The sequence below is a fragment of the Centroberyx gerrardi genome, chromosome 1, assembly GCF_048128805.1.
Source record: "Centroberyx gerrardi isolate f3 chromosome 1, fCenGer3.hap1.cur.20231027, whole genome shotgun sequence".
NCBI classification, from domain to species: Eukaryota; Metazoa; Chordata; class Actinopteri; order Beryciformes; family Berycidae; genus Centroberyx; species Centroberyx gerrardi.
This window is the reverse complement of record NC_135997.1, coordinates 10,707,424-10,727,559: the sequence shown is the minus strand read 5'-3', so window position 1 is coordinate 10,727,559 and position 20,136 is coordinate 10,707,424. Positions and strand designations below refer to the sequence as shown.

At 42.6% G+C, this 20,136-nt stretch overlaps 1 protein-coding gene across 1 annotated transcript in view; it reads right to left on the bottom strand.

Moving 5' to 3' along the window:
- LOC139907732 (protein diaphanous homolog 3-like) overlaps nucleotides 1-20,136 on the bottom strand; it is a 227,711-nt gene that overhangs the window by 63,777 nt on the left and 143,798 nt on the right. The window contains exons 22-24 of the mRNA XM_078282613.1: nucleotides 19,331-19,460; nucleotides 11,493-11,617; nucleotides 8,106-8,270 (exon numbers count right to left, since the gene is read on the bottom strand). Coding sequence (XP_078138739.1) covers nucleotides 8,106-8,270; nucleotides 11,493-11,617; nucleotides 19,331-19,460 — 420 coding nt within the window. The remainder of the gene's footprint in view (nucleotides 1-8,105; nucleotides 8,271-11,492; nucleotides 11,618-19,330; nucleotides 19,461-20,136) is intronic.

Sequence of the window (20,136 nt, the reverse complement as noted above, 5' to 3'; positions counted from 1 at the left end):
GAGGCAGAGGCAGCTGTCAAACCCTGCAGACATCTTCATCAGGACCATTAAAGTCAGATGACGCCTCTCAGGTGCCTTACCACTCCGCTCTCCCCTGACACAAAACGACCAGACACCAGGGACTTCAGAGAAGGAAGGAGAGAGAGAGATGGTAAGAGGAACAGGCCGAGGTGCAACAAAAGAAAAGCTCTCACGCGGTTTTTCTATTTGAGTGTTACAGGCACTTACATTTTACCTAGAAAATGTTCAATTTTCTGTTGTAATTTTCTTGCCACGTTAGCATCCACACAACCTTGTTAAAAGCCTTTAATTCTTTTTCCAGTGATGACTCAGCCACTATTGCAGCCTCTCGTATATTTATCTTCAGTTTTTGTCTTTCCAGTCCATTTCAGACATTAAATATAACATCACTGGCAGTATCGCCATAGAAACAAAAAGAAAGGCAACGTGCAAAGTTGCAACATGTAACGGAAAAACATGAAGTGAATAGATAAAAATACGAAATGCCAAATGAAATTACAAACACAAGTATCAGGCAATCCTGTGTCTGTGTGTGTGTGTGTGTGTGTATGTATGTGTGTCAGGGTCAGTAAGAGAGCTTCAGCATCACCTGCTGGCTATTGTGTGAGTTTTGTCCAGTTACTTAACAGCAGGTGGGTTCAACAGCTATGCTAAGTGCAACAGCATGCGACTGCAGCAGGCCATAGCTGCTGAGCTGAACACAGCTTACAGGTGCTGCTATGTGGGAGGCTGTTGATGTCTGCCACACTACCTGCGGATCTATACAAAAACCCACATTTAAAACCAGCTGAATATGACAGGCACTGACGGCATGATTCTAAAGTCAACCGCTGGCTCTTTTTTAAATTGCAGGAATATTTTAGCAGCCTTTCTCCATGTACTTTCCACAGTCTAATCCGTGGGAGGAACAGCACCAACTTACAAGAGAATCTTCCCCACAGAAAACTTCTGTATGAAAGATATGCTAAAATAAGATATATATGATAGATTGATACTGTAATAGATGTGGAATTTAATTAAGAGATCGGAATACTTTTATGCCTGCATAAGTAAGGCTCTTAAAGGATTTCTGATTAATGATTGCACTTAGTGTCTTGTCTTGTATATACAGTATGTACTGTATAATGTATGAACCATATGCATTATGCTGATATTGGTTTCTCTTTATTATTCTGATTTGCATGACTGAAGTTCATCAAGGAAAAAATAAAGGTCTGTTGTATTCTATTCCTCTTTTTAAGATAGAATGTAGTTTGACTCAAATGTTCCATGAGGTAATAGTGATTCCTACTCCTTTTCAGGAACTGCCGGTGGTGCAGTGCAATTGGATTTACCATCATTCTTTTTCACCATAGCCACAACTTGCTTGCCGTCTGTGTCCCACAGAGGTGCGACAAATTAGCTCATCCCAATCCCATCAATCCTCAATTATTAAGAGTTGCCCCGGATTGTTATGGGCAGAAAAAATTAAACAATCTGTGGATTCTTTTTCTCCCTCCATTTTCACTAAACAAACAACATTAGCCAGGCCTCTCTCCTACTCTGGCACAGCACTGAAACAAAGTGAAACAAACGGTGCAGATGGGTCTATCTATCGCAAAATTAAAATGTGGCTACTAAGACATGGGGTTTAGCAATATGCATCCAGTCCAAATTTGAAAGAGAAAACTTTTGATCTTGACTGACTACGTGTTATGCACACAAAACATGGCTAGCCCTGTAATACACAGGCCTTGCAAAATGACTGGGAGCTATCTTATAAGATGCAGTGCGTCTCAATTGCACCCTGTCTATCTATCAAGCGTCATCTCTTAGGTAAGGTATCTATTGTAGATTAACCACTGCAGGTACAGGCTCCATAATCTCTGTGCCAGAGGGTTGTTAAACTCACACTGTAGTGTCGATAGCTCCATTATGCCCCGGCTGAGGGAGAGGCTGCGTATGATTTAATAGAGTGCTAGTATGATTGCCACCCTAATCAATAGCCAGGCATTCAGAGCTAGGGAGCCTGGGCTCTTATCAAACCTCCAACTCCTCCTCTTCCCCTCCCCCCCCTGGTCGTTCACAGAGGCCCACTTGACAGGCAGGTCAGTGGAAGAGCGCTCTCACCAAACAAACATGAATGGATACACAGACAAACACACACCGAGAGCGCTGTGTAGTATATGGAGAACTACAGTGGTACAATGAAGTAAAGCGGCAGTCACTTATCGAGGCAAACTGACAACCTCTCATTAACTCTGCGTACAACTGACCACTGTTGGAAGCGATATAGCTGATTTGAATTCAAAATGGTTCAGTGCAGTCGATTCAGCGTCAACAAACCACTTGAGTTATAGAGAATCGACAACTCGACTAAACATGGATTTCCACTGGATGTTTCACTCCACTGCACTGTGAACTTGTCCCCTCACCGGACAAAATCTTTATTTCTTTTTTTTAATAACAGCCCCTCTGGAAGGATAAAGAAAACAGGGAGGTTGTGTGTACACAGAGACCCAAACTGAAGTCTGCGAGCCGCTTAGCAAGCATATATTATAAAAAACACTCATTTAATCGCATTCACAAACAATAGTAGCCAACAACACTGGTGAGTACTAGTCAGCAGGACTGGAGAATTTCAAGAGGTATGGATTGATGATTTCATGAAATCTACCACTGAGAGGAATCCCACACACCGATAGCTAGAGGAGGCTGGAGGTGGGAAATGGGCCTGAATAACAATCCATCTCCTGGAGAAAGGAGAAGGTGGGGGAGGGGAGGGGAGGTGGGGGTGGGGAGACAGGCAGAAACAATCTGTCTAGTGATGGGGAGGTCCTGCTAGCATCTCTTCAGTAGCATCACTTTATCTGGACAAGGGGAGAAGAGAGGACTGAAGGAGGAGAGGAGAGGAGAGGAGAGGAGAGGAGAGGAGAGGAGAGGAGAGGAGAGAGATGAATGCCTAACAGACTGAGAGTTACATTAAAGATGTTCAGAACTCTATTTTTTTAAAAACTATTTTTAAATGAAACCATCTCCTCCACAAAATTAACTTTGATTTGATGGAACGACTGTGTCGGTTGCTCGTGGCAACCACTGATTCACAAATGACTATGTTCTTAATGGGCACCCAATCTGGTAAATTACGGGGAGAGAGAACGAGAAAAAGAAAAGGGGAGAGCAAGAGGATTGATGTATAATACATTTTCAATAAGGGACAACTAAGTGATTCCAGGTTACAAGCAGACAGCTGTGATGGATGCCTAATGTGAAATTCGTCAAAACTCTGATGCCCCTTTTCTCTATCAAGGCAGCTCTCTCATTAAGAAGTCAACATCAATTACTTAAACAGAATTTAAACCAAGATTCATTACAACACTCAAGCAAACCTGTCTCCAATCTAAACTCAAGCCACTTCCCTACAGACAGCAATCTAGTTAGTAGTGAAATCAGTGTGGTTTACAACAGTCTCATAGACTGGACTGTTGATTACATTTATGAGAAAATACCTCTGCAAACAACTAAACAGCTTATAGAAGATATATGATTAGCTTCTAATTTTTGTAGATAAAAGAAAACAAGGTAAAATCACAAGATGCCCTGAAGTAAGTCTATTGCAGGTCTACATGACAGCTGGACTATGAAATTAACAATTGCAGATCAATACTAATACAGAACGTTTTGAAGTTTAAGTTAAGGTTTAACTTTGTTTTATTCAAAATAAGATTTGTGTGACAGATGTTTTCAATAGTGTGGGTATGCAGATCTATGGGATGTGTCTGTAGAGAGGCAAAATGACATCTTGTTCAGAACTGGGCCCTTACTACTCCCAGCAGCCCAGGAAAACCAATGATTAGTCGATAGCGGGTCAATACAACAAGTGGGCTTGTTTAAGCAAGGATCACTCTCACACTCCACAAAGAGAATGGAGCAGGAAAAGGAGCAGATGAAGAACATGAGGAAAGCCTTGTGTTCTAACAGAGATCACAGCCAGAAGACAAACTGCCATGCTGTCTCCCATAGTCATGGTATTAGATCCAATCAGCAATAGAAGTAAAATAGAATAAAAACATGCTGCTGTGCACAAAGATTGCATAAAATAATTCCGTTTAAGCACAGGCAGGACTGGTTTAATTTTTATTTCAAAACTAAACTCAAGAAGGAGAGATAATTGTAAGAATTTTCTAAGCATCTAAAAATGTGAAGAATCAAAAGGAAAGTGGATAGTCTTGGAAAGTTTGGAAATGGAATAGGGTGAAAGGTCACAGAATGCAGTGAGTTTTGTCTTCCAACAAAACTCCCATTTTTACAGTAATATGGAGCTGAAGGGAGAGAGAGAGAGAGAGAGAGAGAGAGAGAGAGAGAGAGAGAGAGAGAGAGAGAGCTAGCTCCCTGAGGAAAATGCCCTCCACTCTCCTCCATCACTGCAGGTCTGCTCCCCCCCTCCTCCTCTCCTGGATGTCCGCCATTAGACACGCTCAATTGGATTCCTGTCAGATCTGCGGCCTCGCCCTGGGTCTCCTTCCTACGGGTGACTGAGCAGGGTGTGTGTGTGTGTGTCTGTGTGTGAGAGAGAGCTAAGCAACTTTCCCTAAAAAATTGCCAACACAAAATGACATACGCACGGGAACACACACACACACAGAGTTCAAGGCTCAGCTCGCTCCAGGCAATGGTCTAGAGAGAGCACGCTCCTATTAGCATGGGCCTTGGCACAGCAGGGTAAATGCTGACACAGATTTGACCGCGAGGTTACGACGCTGAGATTTACTGTGTGCCTGCGTTCACTGACCTAGCCTTGGCTTCGCCCCGAGATGTGTCTGTGTGATGTGACCATTTGAATGAATTGCTGAGAACGTAAGCTGCCTACACCTTGACCGACCACAGGGGAATAAATAGCTACCTTGGGCATTTTGACTACATAATGCTAGTCTTTATAACACTTGGCCTGTTCACCCTTCAGAGGCGGAGTCATTAACTGTGCTACGGTTGGTTGGAAGACAAACACTGCTGCACAGCACTAGCCTACACCGCCAAGCTCAAAAGACAGGGGATTCACAGCTACGATATGTAACTTTTGTGACATTAAAATAACGATAAATAAATGGAATATATTATACATTATCAGTCTGTGTCTTTGACCCTGTGTGTACATGGCTAAATCAACCGGTTTGCCTGAAACTGGCTTTCCAATGATGTTCGGGACATTTTGGGATGTATACCATTTGATTTAGGCGTGTATCGTATGGGCACAGCTAGTGGTGAGCTGGGTTGTGGCTATCAAAGTGAGGCTAGTGGCAACAGCGAAGTAAGAAACAAAGGAACAGCCAAGCTAAATGCAGAGACCATATGACCAAGAACATGAGTGAACATCACCGTAGCTTTTTTAAATTCATTTTTTTTTTTTTTTTTTTTCTTATTGCCGATTGCCTGTCTGCTTCTTCATTGCCTGTGGTGGCTTCACAGATACTGGTTAACATAAAGTAGACAGCTGATCAAAATGAGTGACAAGTGTCGGGGTGTGAAACTGACCAACTGAGGGGGCGGAGGGTAGGACTAACAATACACTTCCCGCCTCAAGGTGAAAAGTTGCATATTGTAGTGTAAAGGATGATACACTGGTTAAAGCTGTATAATAATAATGTGATCCTTTATTGATCGCTGTAGGGAAATTCTCTTTCAAGGACAAGTCAGCAAGATGGCCGCTTGCCAACATGGGGGCTTGAACCTGGGCCCTCTGCTTGAAGGACTGTCTCTTTTTCTGTAACATGCCGATATGAACTGCTGCAATACCTTCCTCACAGCTAACACTTTTGTTAGATTTTTGCCAATAACACATGTCTAGACAGCTTAGAAAACATTGCTCTCTTTAGAAGCGACACAATAGTTAGTTGAGTGCCAGGGCATCTGTACAGAGGTGTGACAGTATACCATTACTGTGCCATACTATGTCTCAACAGTGACATGCCCATTCATAGACTATTTTCATCAGACATTACTGCCAAAACAGTTGGCTGCAGACCTATTTAAACATTGGAGGACTATTTTCTCAGACACAGGGGAAGCTATACATTGCCCAAGCCTAATCCTTGCTAGATTTTTTAGCCTCTCTGTCAAGCAACCAGCTTATCTAAGACATAAGACAAGGATCTTCCTTTTCTAGCTTTCTTTTATCCGTCATTCCATCTGTGTCTTCCTCTCTTGGACCTGAAATGGCAGCGTGTGTGTGTGTGTGTGCGTGCGCACGTAGGGAGGGATTTCTGGTAACTGGTGCATCTGGAGCCAAACACCCACCCCATCCGGCCTATGAAGTCAGGCACCCATCAATGTCACTCAGAGGAGGTACTGTACACTGTTCTACTCTCTGAGAACACACAGAGAGACAGGGACAGACGGACACACACACATACACACACACACACATCCAGCCATTACTCACTTCTCAACAGTTTGAGATTCTCACACAACAAAAGTTTCTCTGAGTCAGTTGACTGTAATTATGTGATGTGGCACTAAATTGATGGACAGCACAGCCGGACCGATTAAGGATGCGGTGACATTTAGGGCAAGTGGCGATGCCATACTCTGCAGCATGAACTGTACATAATGTTCTGACAGGATCTCTGAAGGAAAATCAGACAAAAACATCAAAGGCATTCACACATACAATCCATATATCTGGCCCAGCTGAACAGTGAAGGTGGAGAAAGGGGGGATTTAGAGAAAGAGGGGGAGAGAGAGAGGTTGACTGCCGTTGCAGCATTGGCATTCTAACAGCAACCTTTGTGCTCAGGTTGATTTACCATTAATTTCACCATTTTTTATTATGAAATAATTTCATATAATAAAAAGAATGAGATTTGTCTTATCATTATGGCAGTCAAGTGGAAAATAACTTTCCATTTCAAATGGCTTTTCATAAAAAGGGCTGACTTTACTGTCAGAATACTGAGCCTGATCTATAGAACAGGAATGAGGCAGTAGACAAAAACACAGACAAAACACTCTCTTCTCTAGCACTTTCCCTCACACAGACACATGTGGACAGACACACAGCTCTGGTGTACAAGAAAATCTAAAGCAGAACTAAGGAGTGAGCAGTATATAAAAAAAAAAAAAAAAAAAAAAAAAGTCAAAGAGGCATGAAATCCATTTTTGTGTGTAGTAGATGTCAGTTGGGCGCAGGGCAGGGACTCCAGTAGGCTAATTAGCTACTATTATCAGTCGCGCCCAGTGGCCTGTGCCGCTAATCCTGCTGATTAAACACAGTGGGTCTCCGCAGCTTCACCGAGCAGCACCAGACTGATAAGGCCATGGAGCTCACTGATGACATAGCTGTCTGGGTGGGACTGAACTAGATGGGACTGGCTCTGTTCTGCTCTGGACTATACCACAGGACACTAATATGGCAAATCTTACTGATGTTAAGATACTGTCTTGATACAGGCAGTGGGTGGAAGCAACTCAGGTTTAAAACAGTTACCAAACATTTACTGCAATACAGACTTCGCAAACCCAACATCATACATTAAATGAACTAGCCTACATTTTACTAGACCTACTCTTATCACTGGTATTCAGGGTAACAAACTGTTGCTAGTTAGTGCGCCTAAGCAACACTGTATCACTTCTCAAGGGCATCTGACCTTTAAGTGTTAGCATGGCACATCAGAGCGTATGATGAACTGGGGACACATGGATGATTTTGCTATCTCATTTAACAGATAAGTTGGCCAGTGGGACAATCTTCCCAAAACTGTGTTTCCTTTAACTACAAATTAATAAATATCTGGTAAAATTACGTACTGGAAGCAATGCAACTGCGGGTAAATTAATATTAGGACAGGTGTGAAAACTCCATGTCATATTTGGGTTGAAATGTCACTGTAGTCTTGGCCAATCAGGAAGCATAATCGGAGTTACCTGTTGATAAGACTAAGCTGAGAGGCTGAGTGGGGACAGAGACACTGGGAAATGGCACTAAGTGGCCGCATTTCAATCAAATGTAAGCATATAAGATTTTTTTTTTATTTTCTCTTTTCCAAACTGCATGCTCAGAAACACAAGAGTGTCCACTCTTTCTCTTTCACTCGCTCTATACTCACGGTGAACATGGAGCGGAAGTTGCTGAGATCAGTGAACAGCTCCTCCACCGAGGTCTTCTTGGGGTCGACGGCAAAGTACTCCACCATGTTCTGGTACAGCGTCTCCATGTTGCCGTGCATGATCACCAGCTTGCCGTACTGCTCCCGCGCACACTTGCTGAAGCTGTGAGGGCCGGAGTCAAGGCCAACAACACATCCCTCAGACATTACAGCATAAGAAGAAAATATTGAGATCGGTTTCACATCAAGTGTTACTGAAGTTTTGCTGAATGTGTACTTCCCTATTTCAAAGCAGTACAGGAGGGGTAGAACACAGTGAAAGTGTTCTTACTTGTTGCTATAAGGCTCTCCACACGACCACATCTGCCCAGGGCTGGAGAGCACATTGTGAGTGGTAGACTGTGGAGCTGGCAGTGGGAGCTCCTATACTGTCAGTCAGATTACTGCTACAGTGTTTTCACTGCCATGACCTCCTGCAGCCTACAGCATCTGTGACTCAAGTCTGGCTGCTGGCAAACTGTGAGTGTGTGTGTGCGTGTACTGTAATTGTGTGCACATGCGCACACACAGTATAAACCAATACATCCTGTTCTGCTGTCAGAAATGGACAGGTTTCATAAAAACAAACACACACACATACACACAGATATACAGAAACATAAAGGTGAGCAATCCTTTGAAGAAGATGAAAGTCTAGCATCCACAATGGAGTGAATAGGTTACTAAGGATATGAAGAACGAGCAAATCAATAGATACATAGAAGGGCAAAGAAAAAAAGAGAATACTTGGAAGTCAAAGGGAGGAAACTAATGTTGGAAACAAAATCAAAGAACTCACCTCATTAAGCACCACTGTCATTTTTGCCAAACTGACTAATAGGATTACTGTGCTCTGAAAAAAATATGACGCAGTGAATTTTTGAGATTCTTTGTAACCTTGCCTCTGCTTAATGTTATGATATACTATGTAGAGATGGGAGAATAAGGGAGCGTATGACTAAGATGAATATGTACATGGTATGCACCATGAGTCTGCTTAGCCACCGGGATGGCCTATACACAGTAGCTACATATTAACACTTGGTTGTTCTCAAAGGCTTTCTCAGAGCACACAGATAGTGATGAGTAATATTTGCTGGACCAGGCAACTGAAGTGGTTCCATATATGCTTTACTGCATGAGTGCGCACACACACACACACACACACACACACAAATCTAGCAAAGAATACTGATTTTAAGCTTGCCTGTACTGTAGGCCCACCCAAAAACTGACTGGCATGGAAGACTGCTAAGAGCTATCCCTTGTTAAACGTGAAGGACAGCTCACTGTGTGTGTGTGTGTGTGTGTGTATATAAAGACAAATAGGCAGCGGTTATGTCAACATAGAGCTGGAGAGGTGTCAATGTCAGGGCAAAGGAAGGGAAAGCACTAGATCACATGCTATGTACTACCTGGGCTCAGTCAAGCATACCGTAAACTAGCACACACACACACACACTCACACAAACTGAGAGACATGCTTGTGCTCACAGCAAAAAGAGTGAAAGGTTGAGCGGAGAGAGACAGAGGGAGAGAGAGGGAGACAAACAGCACATGTGAAAACCCAGTGAGGTCAAAGTTGCAATCATGAAATATTTGGTTTGATGTGACCTTAACTAGCAATCCTGTTGATGAAGGCTGTGCCAAAAATCCTTGTTTCATAGGAGATAACGGGCAAGAAGATTGTGTGTGTGTGTGTGTGTGTGTGTGTGTGTGTGTGTGTGTGTGCGCGGGCGTGTGTGTGTGTGGTAGCGCTGGTGTGTGGGCAGCCTCTCTGGCCCCTATTGTGCCCCTACATTATAGCTCAATTGATGGGCCTATTTGCTGTCTGGCCCCAGTTGAATCTGGCTGGGGCTGGGACTACCTATTCACAGCTGGGTAAATGCTGTTCAATAGGTGCTGCTCCCAGATTGACTTGTCAGTAGTTCCATCCAAGCCAGGGGCTTGGGGAGAGAGGCATGAGAGAGGCCAGAGCGGGTGATAGAAAAAGAGAGGGAAAAAAAGAAGAGATAGTTGAGAGCCACGGCAGATAAGTATCGCGGAGTGCAAAGTATCTCTCCTCCTCTTATTCCCTCTCTCCTGGCTTCTGCTCTCCTCCACCACAATGGTCCACTGCACTTCATTCTCAAGTATCCCTGTTGGTTTCTTACTTGTTTTTTTTGGTCTCACTTCCATCATCTTTCCCTTCTCTCCATCATCTCGTCTCTTAGCTCATTTCCCATCTTGTGTTTGGGCTTCGTGCGTTCCTCCTCCTTCTGCCTCTTTCCTGTTCTGACCTGCAGGCTCTACAAGCTTCGCTCACATTCAGATGTGTTACACAAGACTAACAATACAGTAGCTGTTGATCATTTGTTGTCACCAATGTGATGCACACTCTATTTAACTTGCATAACTCTGTCTGCATTTTCTTATTAGAGGCATAAACTGAGCTCAGATTTCATGAGGTCTTTAATTAGTCTTTTTTTGCAAGAGACCCGGAATAGGAAAGCAGAGCAGTGAGAGACAAAGCTGTCAAACCCATTCTCAGTCCACCTTCCTGGGTTGCACTCAGCTCAAGTCCTGAGATAACTACTACAGCACAAGCCGTCAGTGCCCCAGTCCCGGCACCAGCCCCAGGGCTGCTGATCAAAACTACATGAGGGAGGCCAGGTGCAGGGTGTATTATTGAACACACACTTACACACCTGGTCTGAGACAGACCTGTCAACCTGATCCACTAAGGACTACCTCACAGGACAGTGAATAATTAACAGTGCTGCCATACACAGATCTGGATAGCTGTCAAGTATGTACCTGGATATCCAGAGAGGGCACTGAAACAGTAATGAGAAAGTGTGAGTTTGTGTGTATGAGATTGTATATTTATGTGTTGTTTTAAGGAGTTATCTGGAATCTTACAAACAAAACAAAATCTGACAATGGAAGAACAGATCCCATATTGTGTTTTATCTGGCTACATCAAGGAACACAGCCTAAAAACACACAATCATGATAGAAATAGTGAGACAGAAGGATAGTGTAAGAAAGAGGGAGGCAGCTAAGAGTATTTAATGATGTAAAAGGTTAATAAAGAGTGTTTGGTTGAGTATTTTAAAAAATCAAGTTCCTTTCTTTTATACCAGTAATCCAGCTATGATGTTAAGCCACTCCAACCTGCTGGGCTGCCAGGCTTATGCAACATTCTAATTAATGTTAGCACACTAATAAACTTCAGATGCAGCAATTGCTTTTGTGCTCTTTGATTCATTCCTGTAAAATCCATCGTCAGTGAACAATGCCCTGGCAGTAGCACTGCAAGCACAAGCTGCGTGTCCATGCATGAGTGCATGCGTGTGTAAAGGATATAGCCATTTTAGGGAGGAACATGTCATTGGGGTCATCAGGGGAGGAGAAAGTCTCCAGGTCTCTCTCCAGCTGCAGCAGCTGCCTCTCCATCTGCCTCAGGCTCTTTTCCAGATTCTCTGCAGAGACTGACACACAAACACGCACACAGATATTCACACAAGCACGCACACAGAAACACACCCACGTGCCAAGGAAATGCGAAGAAAGAAACAGAGACAGGACAAATCAATTACAGGTAATATCAAATGCATTATTATTTTGAGGCTCTGGGAGAATCGCAGAAAACAACATACAAAAGATGAGAGAGAAGATGAGAAAGAAACCGGCTCAATTGCAAAGCATGCTTCCCACTGTGCCGGGAACGCCATAGAAATAAACAATGACTGAAACAAAAATAAACATCAAGTGAGAGTACATCCAATGCACAGCTTTTTATTATTCTGTGTGCTTCTTTTATGTGAGTGTGTTCATGTGTGTGAAACAGTGAGCAATTATGGGAATATCCTCGCCGACAAACACGATGCAAGCAAATGCCATGTTTGCCTGTAGATTATGTTTATCTTGTGTGTGTGGCTCTTCAGCAACACAACCATAATAAATTTATAAAGCCAAGTATGTATCAGCTTGACTGCTGTAGTAAAAATCTTTCTATCCCTCTCATCCTTTGTCTCTAATGTAATCAACAGGGTGTATGCGCCATGAAGGTGGGAGAGCAGGGGAACACTGAGCCCAACTTTCTGTTAAGTTGGTCATGGCTGACACTTCAAGCTAGCTGCTGAATATAGCATATGGCTTAAATTACCCTGATTAGACCCTGCTTGACAAAAAGGCATAAGCTGCTTATTTATAAGTAGTTTCAAATTTCCCTTGATCCTAATACATGCATTAGGAGTAAAAAAAAAAAAAAGAGGACTTCAATGTAGCTAAGCTTCTCACTGAATTTATAGCATAAACCACATTTACTGATGGGCACATACTGTCGTGAATGCACACACACACACAAACACACACATGCTCACACAGATGTCTCAACACAAAATATTCAAGAAGTCTGTAGGAGCAGAAGTTATACAATTTCTCTCCACATTTCCAGTTTAATGGAGTTTGAGTGTGGCCTATTCACTCCAGGCTGGAGATGTGCATGTGCATATACGTACATACACACACACACGCAGCCATTCAAGTGGCTGAGAAGAAGGGTCGGGTGGCACTTTTCATTCTGCTGTGACTCCTGATTGAGAAGGAAGGCAGAATGTTGCAGTAACAAAGCAGAGACTGTTAAAAAGATCAGCAAAGAACACTCACTGTACCTACTGCGTCTATGCCTGACAACTAATTTTCAATCAAATTCTTTCCCTCAAATTCATATCTTCACCCTCTCTTTGGCACTGTGTGTCCCTTCATTCCCTCTCTGGCCTCGTTTTTCTCTCTCCTCTCCTTCCCTCTCTCTGATGGCAGGCATTGAAAGTAACAGTTGACAGTCAGTCGAAGTCTCTGATAACCCCGCAGTCCTCCAATCCCTTACCAGCTTGTCGCAGAGTACATTGTACCTGGCGATGTTTCAATCAGGGCAGTATTCACAGAGCAACTGCACTGCACTGATTGGTGGTTATGTTGTTTTTTATGTTGGGAAGAACTGGCCCTGCCAGTCTGGAAAAGTAAAAAAAAAAAAGTGCAAAGCAGAAACCTGGTGGAGAGGGAAGTGCCAAAAGAGGTAATCTGCCTGCACTTTACACACACACAGAAGTTGTTGTGTGCATTAAATCTTATTTGCTTGTTTTTTTTGCTTTTAGGGAGAGAGACAGAAACAGGGGCAGAGGCAGAGCATGCATTTAAGCCATAAGCACAAACAGACACACAGGCAAGCTCGGCACTTGCGCACAAAAAAAATCCTGACAAATGTGTTGAAAATTATAGGCCTAGTATTGCAGCCAATGTAGACCCCAAAAATACAGCACCAAGCAGCATTTGTTGGGCTGATGTCAGGCATAAATACAATCTCAGTGTAAAAGCAAACCCTGGCCTTTATTGATCCACTTGTGAATTACTATTTAACAAGCCTGCTCTTACTGTTTGAAGCATCTTGTCTTTTTGCGTTTGACATTAACAACACTGTTAATTGCCATGAGGGCCACTATAGTAGAAAAGACTGTTGGTCAACCAGTCCATCTGTAAGAGGGGAAATGGACAAAAATGTGGCTTAAATGGAGGTAATAAAAAATAGACTAAAATATAAATATATTTCACTGACAAAAACCAAACTAAAAGCTGATGAGTCTACTAACGTGTGACAAAAAGTAATAAATATGTTAGCCTGTACTGCATTGTTATTTAACATGATGGTCACCATGAAAACAAAATTAGCATTTAAACCCAGACATCTACACATGTATATGCACACACACAACACACAGACAAATCAGGTTATTATTGTCGGTGATTATTCCATAGCAGCCCCAAAATGATAACTTGTTGTCTATTGTCTTACAGTTTATGGTTTAAATGCATCAGCAATGAGCACAATGTTCATTATCATTGCTAAAACTGAATTGTTAGTTGGAATTCAAAATAAAAGGAGCAAGTGAAAAATGTTCATTTACCAATACACAGGATTTGATGTTGCAATTTTTTGTGCCATAATCCAGGGTGAGCATTCATACAGAAGCCCAATTCAGATGTCAAAAGAACGCTGTACTAACCTACAAATGGTGGCTCTAATCTACAGGGCCACCAGACAGGCAGCACCATTCACCAGCCACCTAATCTAAATGTTTCAGGGTTGAGTGTGTGAGTTGCAGGTATGTCACTGGAATTATCAAGTGGGCTCGTCCCATCACAGGTGTTTCGTTGAATTAGGCCCATGATACCTCCAGAAGTCTCAACACCTGCTTCCAACACCAAATACAGCTAAAATCTCCTACATTACCCTGGGCGGGTTATCCTTAGCTCACAATATTACTCAATAATTTCTAAACTCGCTATTGATTTCTACAACAACGGGCTAATGGGTTGGCTGATTCTGCTGGCTTGAGAAGCCCACTCAGTAGATCAGAAACCGAATTGTACCAGCAAGTCAACATATCAACACTCCAAAGAATAAATATACCAGCTGATAACAAGAGCAAACATGCTACCTGCAAACAATATAAGCATGCTACAGACAACCAAATATAATGCTTTCTGGTGTTCGTTTATTTAGCCTTTATTTACCCAGGTTAATCTCATTATAGCGTAGGATATCTCATTTTCAACAAAGACATGCAAGAGGTCTCCAAATTCTGAAAACCAAAACATTTCTGTCCAAGCCAGAAGGGCATCAGTTGCATGTGAGCCTAAACCAGACGAAAGGCTGAATAATTAATAATAATTGCTAATGATTTGCACATAACACAACAGTATTTTTCAACCATTTAATGACTTGAGGACTTAATTATACGGCAAGCCTGACCCAAACTTAAGTAATTAAGTGAAAAATTTAGCCTGACCTGAGTCCACAAAATCCAGCTACGACTCCTCTTGGTTCAGGAAAAAATGAAAAGCTCTAGTGGTTATTTTCTCTCCCATTTCCATTTCACTGGGAATGTTCACAGGTTTCCTTTGGATTATATTAGTGGACAGGGAAGGCCATTTTAAGGAATATTAGCTGGATGGATAGGTCAGCTAAAAGAGTTTCTACTGAGCCTATTAGCTTAATAGCAGGAATGGGCATGGAGACAGCATAACGTGGATTCTGTCATTCTCAAGTATTTCATTTCAAGGAAGGAAAATCATTGAAAAAATAATGTAAAATGGGTGACATATCCCTTTAGCAATCCAGCAAAAATTGCCCAATCTAGAGAGTCAATTACAAGGCTCTCGATTGAATAATCAATTATTCCGACACATCCCACCCACCCACGCACACCTCATGTGTTTGGTGCAATAGATAATATCGACACACAGAAGTTATAGTAAACAAAGAGAGACTGATACTTCTGCTCCATCATTTACATTCTAATTCCTCTTTCTCAACCCCCTCCCCTCCTCTTCTCTCTCCCTCTCTGTGTGTGTCTCTCTCTGCATGAAGAGCCTGGGCCTTCTGAGTAACCGAGATACCAATATCTCGTGAGTGGAGAGTGGGCAGCCAGCAGCAGTGGGAGGAGGCCAGACAGACAGTCTGTTGATAGGAATAATTATGGCCCAGCAGTGATGGATGGAGGGGGAGAGAGAGGGGGAGAGAGAGAGAGAGAGAGAGAGAGAGAGAGAGAGAGAGAGAGAGAGAGAGAACCCCTTTCCTCTTAGCTGTACAATCCTTGAATCGCAAGGTTTCTAAGAGCAGAGACCGCCACAGGTGTAGGGGAATATCAACAAGAACAGCAAGAGTTTCTGCTCTGAGAGAGGAGGTGTGGGAAATCAGGAAAATCCATGTGCGACTGATCGAGGATTTAACCTGGAGTGTGAGTATGGCAGCTGGAATGCTTTGGTAAACACAGCAAACATACAGAAATACGTTTACAAGCACAGACGATGCTGATGGTCTATATGGATTCACATCAGTCAGATACATCTTAGGAATTGTGAATTGATTGCTCTGTGGGAAAGGGATGAGCAGAGAAAACACAAAAAAGGCTGTTTTCCTGTCTTCCTTGCTCTCTGAGTTCACCCTTGCACTCTCTTTCTCTCTCTCTGTGATAAAGCGTGAGTGATTTTTATGAGCAGTGGGGCCTGAATGCCTCCGTGGTCCAGAAGGGCCGGAGATGGATATAGGATGTTTTAGAGGAATAATAATGGGAATATTTGTAGAGGTCAAATCCCCCATTGACATCTCTTTATTACTCTGCCAACCTGCTGTGCCATAAATGAGACTGACTGGAGCACACAACCATGCATACTCACTCACAAACAACCCCGCTACACACAGAGCCCCACTATAGATCATCCCTTGATGTCTGGAAATTAAGAGACTGAAATATGTAGATCTGTTTTCTGGGGCCAAAGCCTGAGAGACAAGTGTGACTAGACTGATGGTGTCAGAGGTTGGGAACTGGAGGCTTGTAATGCAGGAAATCCTCCCACACACTTTATGTGCTGAGCATCTAATAAGTACAAAGTGAGCATGAAGGTCACTTCATCATTGTCAATTGCTGGTTGCAGCTTAGACTGCTCCTTTTAAATACTTTCAACCTGATGCTCATCACTCAGACTGCATGTGGCAAAACCACAAAGCAAGGCATGAGCCACTTAATGGATAACCATCTCAATGTGGTTGAATCCTCCCACTGCTGCCTAATAGCTCCTCAGGGCCACACGCCTTTAACAGAGTCTAAACTAAACCAGGCTGTCCTCATCTGCTGCAAAATAAAATTTATGCAGACAAGTGTATTTAGTATTAGGCATATCTTCTGAAGTAAGCAATGTTTCTGCCGCTGACAGGTGGTATTTGAAGAGTTACAAGCTGAAGCAGCCTAGTTGGGTACATTAATCTGTCTCCATGTTTGTCTGGTTTCAACACCTAACTCAGCATCCAGCACCATGCAACAAAACACAGTAATTGCCCAATCCCACCTGCTGTGTGCTGTGTGTATGTGGGCACGCACGTGTGTGTCAGGGTGGAAAAAAGAGAGAAAGAGAGACAGATAGACAGATGGATAGATGGACAGATAGATAGATAGAGAGAGAGAGAGAGAGAGAGAGAGAGCGCATAAAAGGATTGTGTCTTGTCTTTCCATGTCAGGAGAAATAATGATTGTACTGCCAAGAAGAGAGACAGGGGCAGAAAAACACAATGGAACCCTGAACTATGCTGCGCGGTCCCGTTTCCATGAGAGATGGGGTTGGTAATGGGGGAAACGAAGGCTATGTTACACATAGTCAAAAGGCAGCGGCTTTTACAACAGAAGTGCAAATCATTACTGCTACCTCTATCCAACCTTGTTTTCATGCTCAAGTAATGTTTCACAGCTCTTTGGTTAGTGTCTGTGAATGTAAGGCAGCCTTTTACTGTGTCTTCAGGCCCCCCAAATGGCTGTCAGACTTGATGAAAAGGAAGCCACTCAAGAGCATGGTTTACAAAAATGAAATGGGGTGTGTGTGTGTGTTTCTGAATACTGGATATGGAAAGATGAGACACACATCTCACAATGGTAAGAAAGAAACTGAAAGACAGGGAAGGAGAAAGAAAGATACATCTATACACATGCAAATATGTCCGCAGCTTGAGGTACATAAAGGAAAGATGTGGACATAGTTTGATGAGAGATCCATCGATCTCCACCACCCATGAGTCTTGGCCAAGGGCCTGTGGACATGCAGCACAGTTGGCGAAATGAAAGGCACAACGGGAGCATCATTATCCACGGATTATCAAAGCACCAACAAAACCTAGAGGGGTCCTTGTGACGGAGACTCCAAGCAAGAAAGTCACTCATCTCTCCCTCACTCCATTTTCTCCTCTTTGCTCTTCTTCACTCCCTCCTGCTGGGACGGGAGTAGTGGGTGACATCTTCGGTGAAGCGGCAAGTAACATGCTGCGACAGTAACGCCACACACGTGCACATGGTTGCAAATACACACACACACACAAACTGATGCTCACCACTTCCTCCCGGGTGTTGCCTGTGGCAATATGAACACAGAACATGACTGAGTCTCCTCTGACTGCCCAGTCTGTCCCTGCCTGCCTGTGACCATTAACCACACTCTGGACACACTGACCAAGCTAAAGTACTGTGTGTGTGTGTGTGTGTGTGTCCATATGTGCGTACAGTATGTGTGGGTGTGTTAAAAACAAAGAGTCAAAATAAGTCAAACCCACATTGGGGCTTAAAGTATATTAGAACAGTCTGCTGTTCTTCACCTCAGCTGGAAACATAACTAGTGTGAAAACTGGTGTGTTCTCTTGAAAAGGAAACCTAAAACCAGGGTGGATGTGCTACAAGAGTAGATTAATATTAGTATAAAACAATACTTTAGATGAGCACAATGCAAGATGGTTCAAACACTCAACTGCTAAAACACAATGCATGTTCATACATTCAACAAGCAAACATCTAATCCCGGAACAATCTCTGGAGAGTTACAAGAGTAGGAAGTGTAAAGTAAAGCTCAAGGTAAAACACTACAGAGGAATGCTGCACCTCTGTCTAGGTAGGAGGGCTGAGGCATGTGTGTGTGTACGTGTGTGCATGTGTGCATCTAGCTCTCCACACCACCACGTCTTTTATGTCTAGATCTCTCTTTCACTCTCAAACAGAGATGTGCGCCCACCCTATTTCAATATGAATGAAAATGAATAGATAATTATATATAATAACTATAAAAACATAATAACTATTGAGCTATACTGCCTTACTGCATGCAACAAAGATTGGGAGAACAGTGTCAGTGTACTGTAAATAGCTGTGTGTGTGTGTGTGTTCCCAGTGCACTGCTTATGGGACTGGAGGAGGTTTTCATTTGAATAGGAGGAGAAGGGTGGTAAGGAGGATTCATGGCCCTGGGTGAGCTGAAGAACTTACGGTGACACCAGCACGAAACCAAAATAGCAGCAATAATCACACTGCAATAAAGCCTCAGAGAGAGTGGGAGGTAGAGGGAGAGTTAAATCTATCAAGTAGCCACACATGGGCATCCATGCTCAAAAAAAAACAAAACATAAAATAAGTCACATTCCAGAGGGTGTACAGTACATGGGTAAAGGGAACCTGCTAAGTCTTTTCCTTTTCTTTCTTTTCATACCTATGGCTACTTTTGTAAAATGGAATAAATAGGTAGTGTACCAAAACCATGATTAGGTATGCTTGCCTGAGAGTGAGTGTGTGTGTGTGTGTGTGATGTGTTTGGGTAGCGTATTACTGTACCTCTGCTCGCTCGGTCCACATGCTCCAGGTCATCAACAAACTTGATCACATCTGGAAACTCCTCCTCACACACCTGTGCCAGGAAGTGGAGTAGTGTGATCTTCTGGTCGGCTGACTTAGTGTCCTTCAGCTGCAGTATGAAAAAAAAAATATATATATATATATATATATATATATATATATACATAAAGGTAAAAAAAAAATCAAAATAATAATTTAATTTCACCACAATATAAAATATGTTCCTTTACACTTAGTAGACCATTAACAAGTTAAAAGATTATTCCTTTACCCTTTACTCTATTGTACTGTTTGGAGACATGGTAATGGGATATCATGGAATTGTGGGATTGTTATTAGTTATAACAGTAGTAGTAAGACTTGTTATTACTTAAGAATATTGTGGGCTAACCCTAACCCTATAAGTACAGATTCTAAAACTAGTAGGGCTGGAGGATGATGCAGGTAAAATATTCAAGTGTGAATTAAGCTAGCTGCCATCTCAATTATTATATTATTTGAAAAAATACTGTGAGATATTTAATTAATCAACACGTCTTACTGGTGTAGTTACAGTGACATGAATAGTTCAAGTGAAAACAAATTCTGCCCATTATAGAGAAACAGAAACAATGGAATTAGCAATTGTGTTGTAATTGTATTTCTCCTTCCTACTTTTGAGAAAAAAATTGCTGAAACAATACATAATTGAGTGCAGATTCTGTGCTCTCTAACCACACATCTGCTGGATGTGTGGTTGTGACAAAAGACCATAGGTCTGACATAGGTCTTTCATGCTGCTGTCC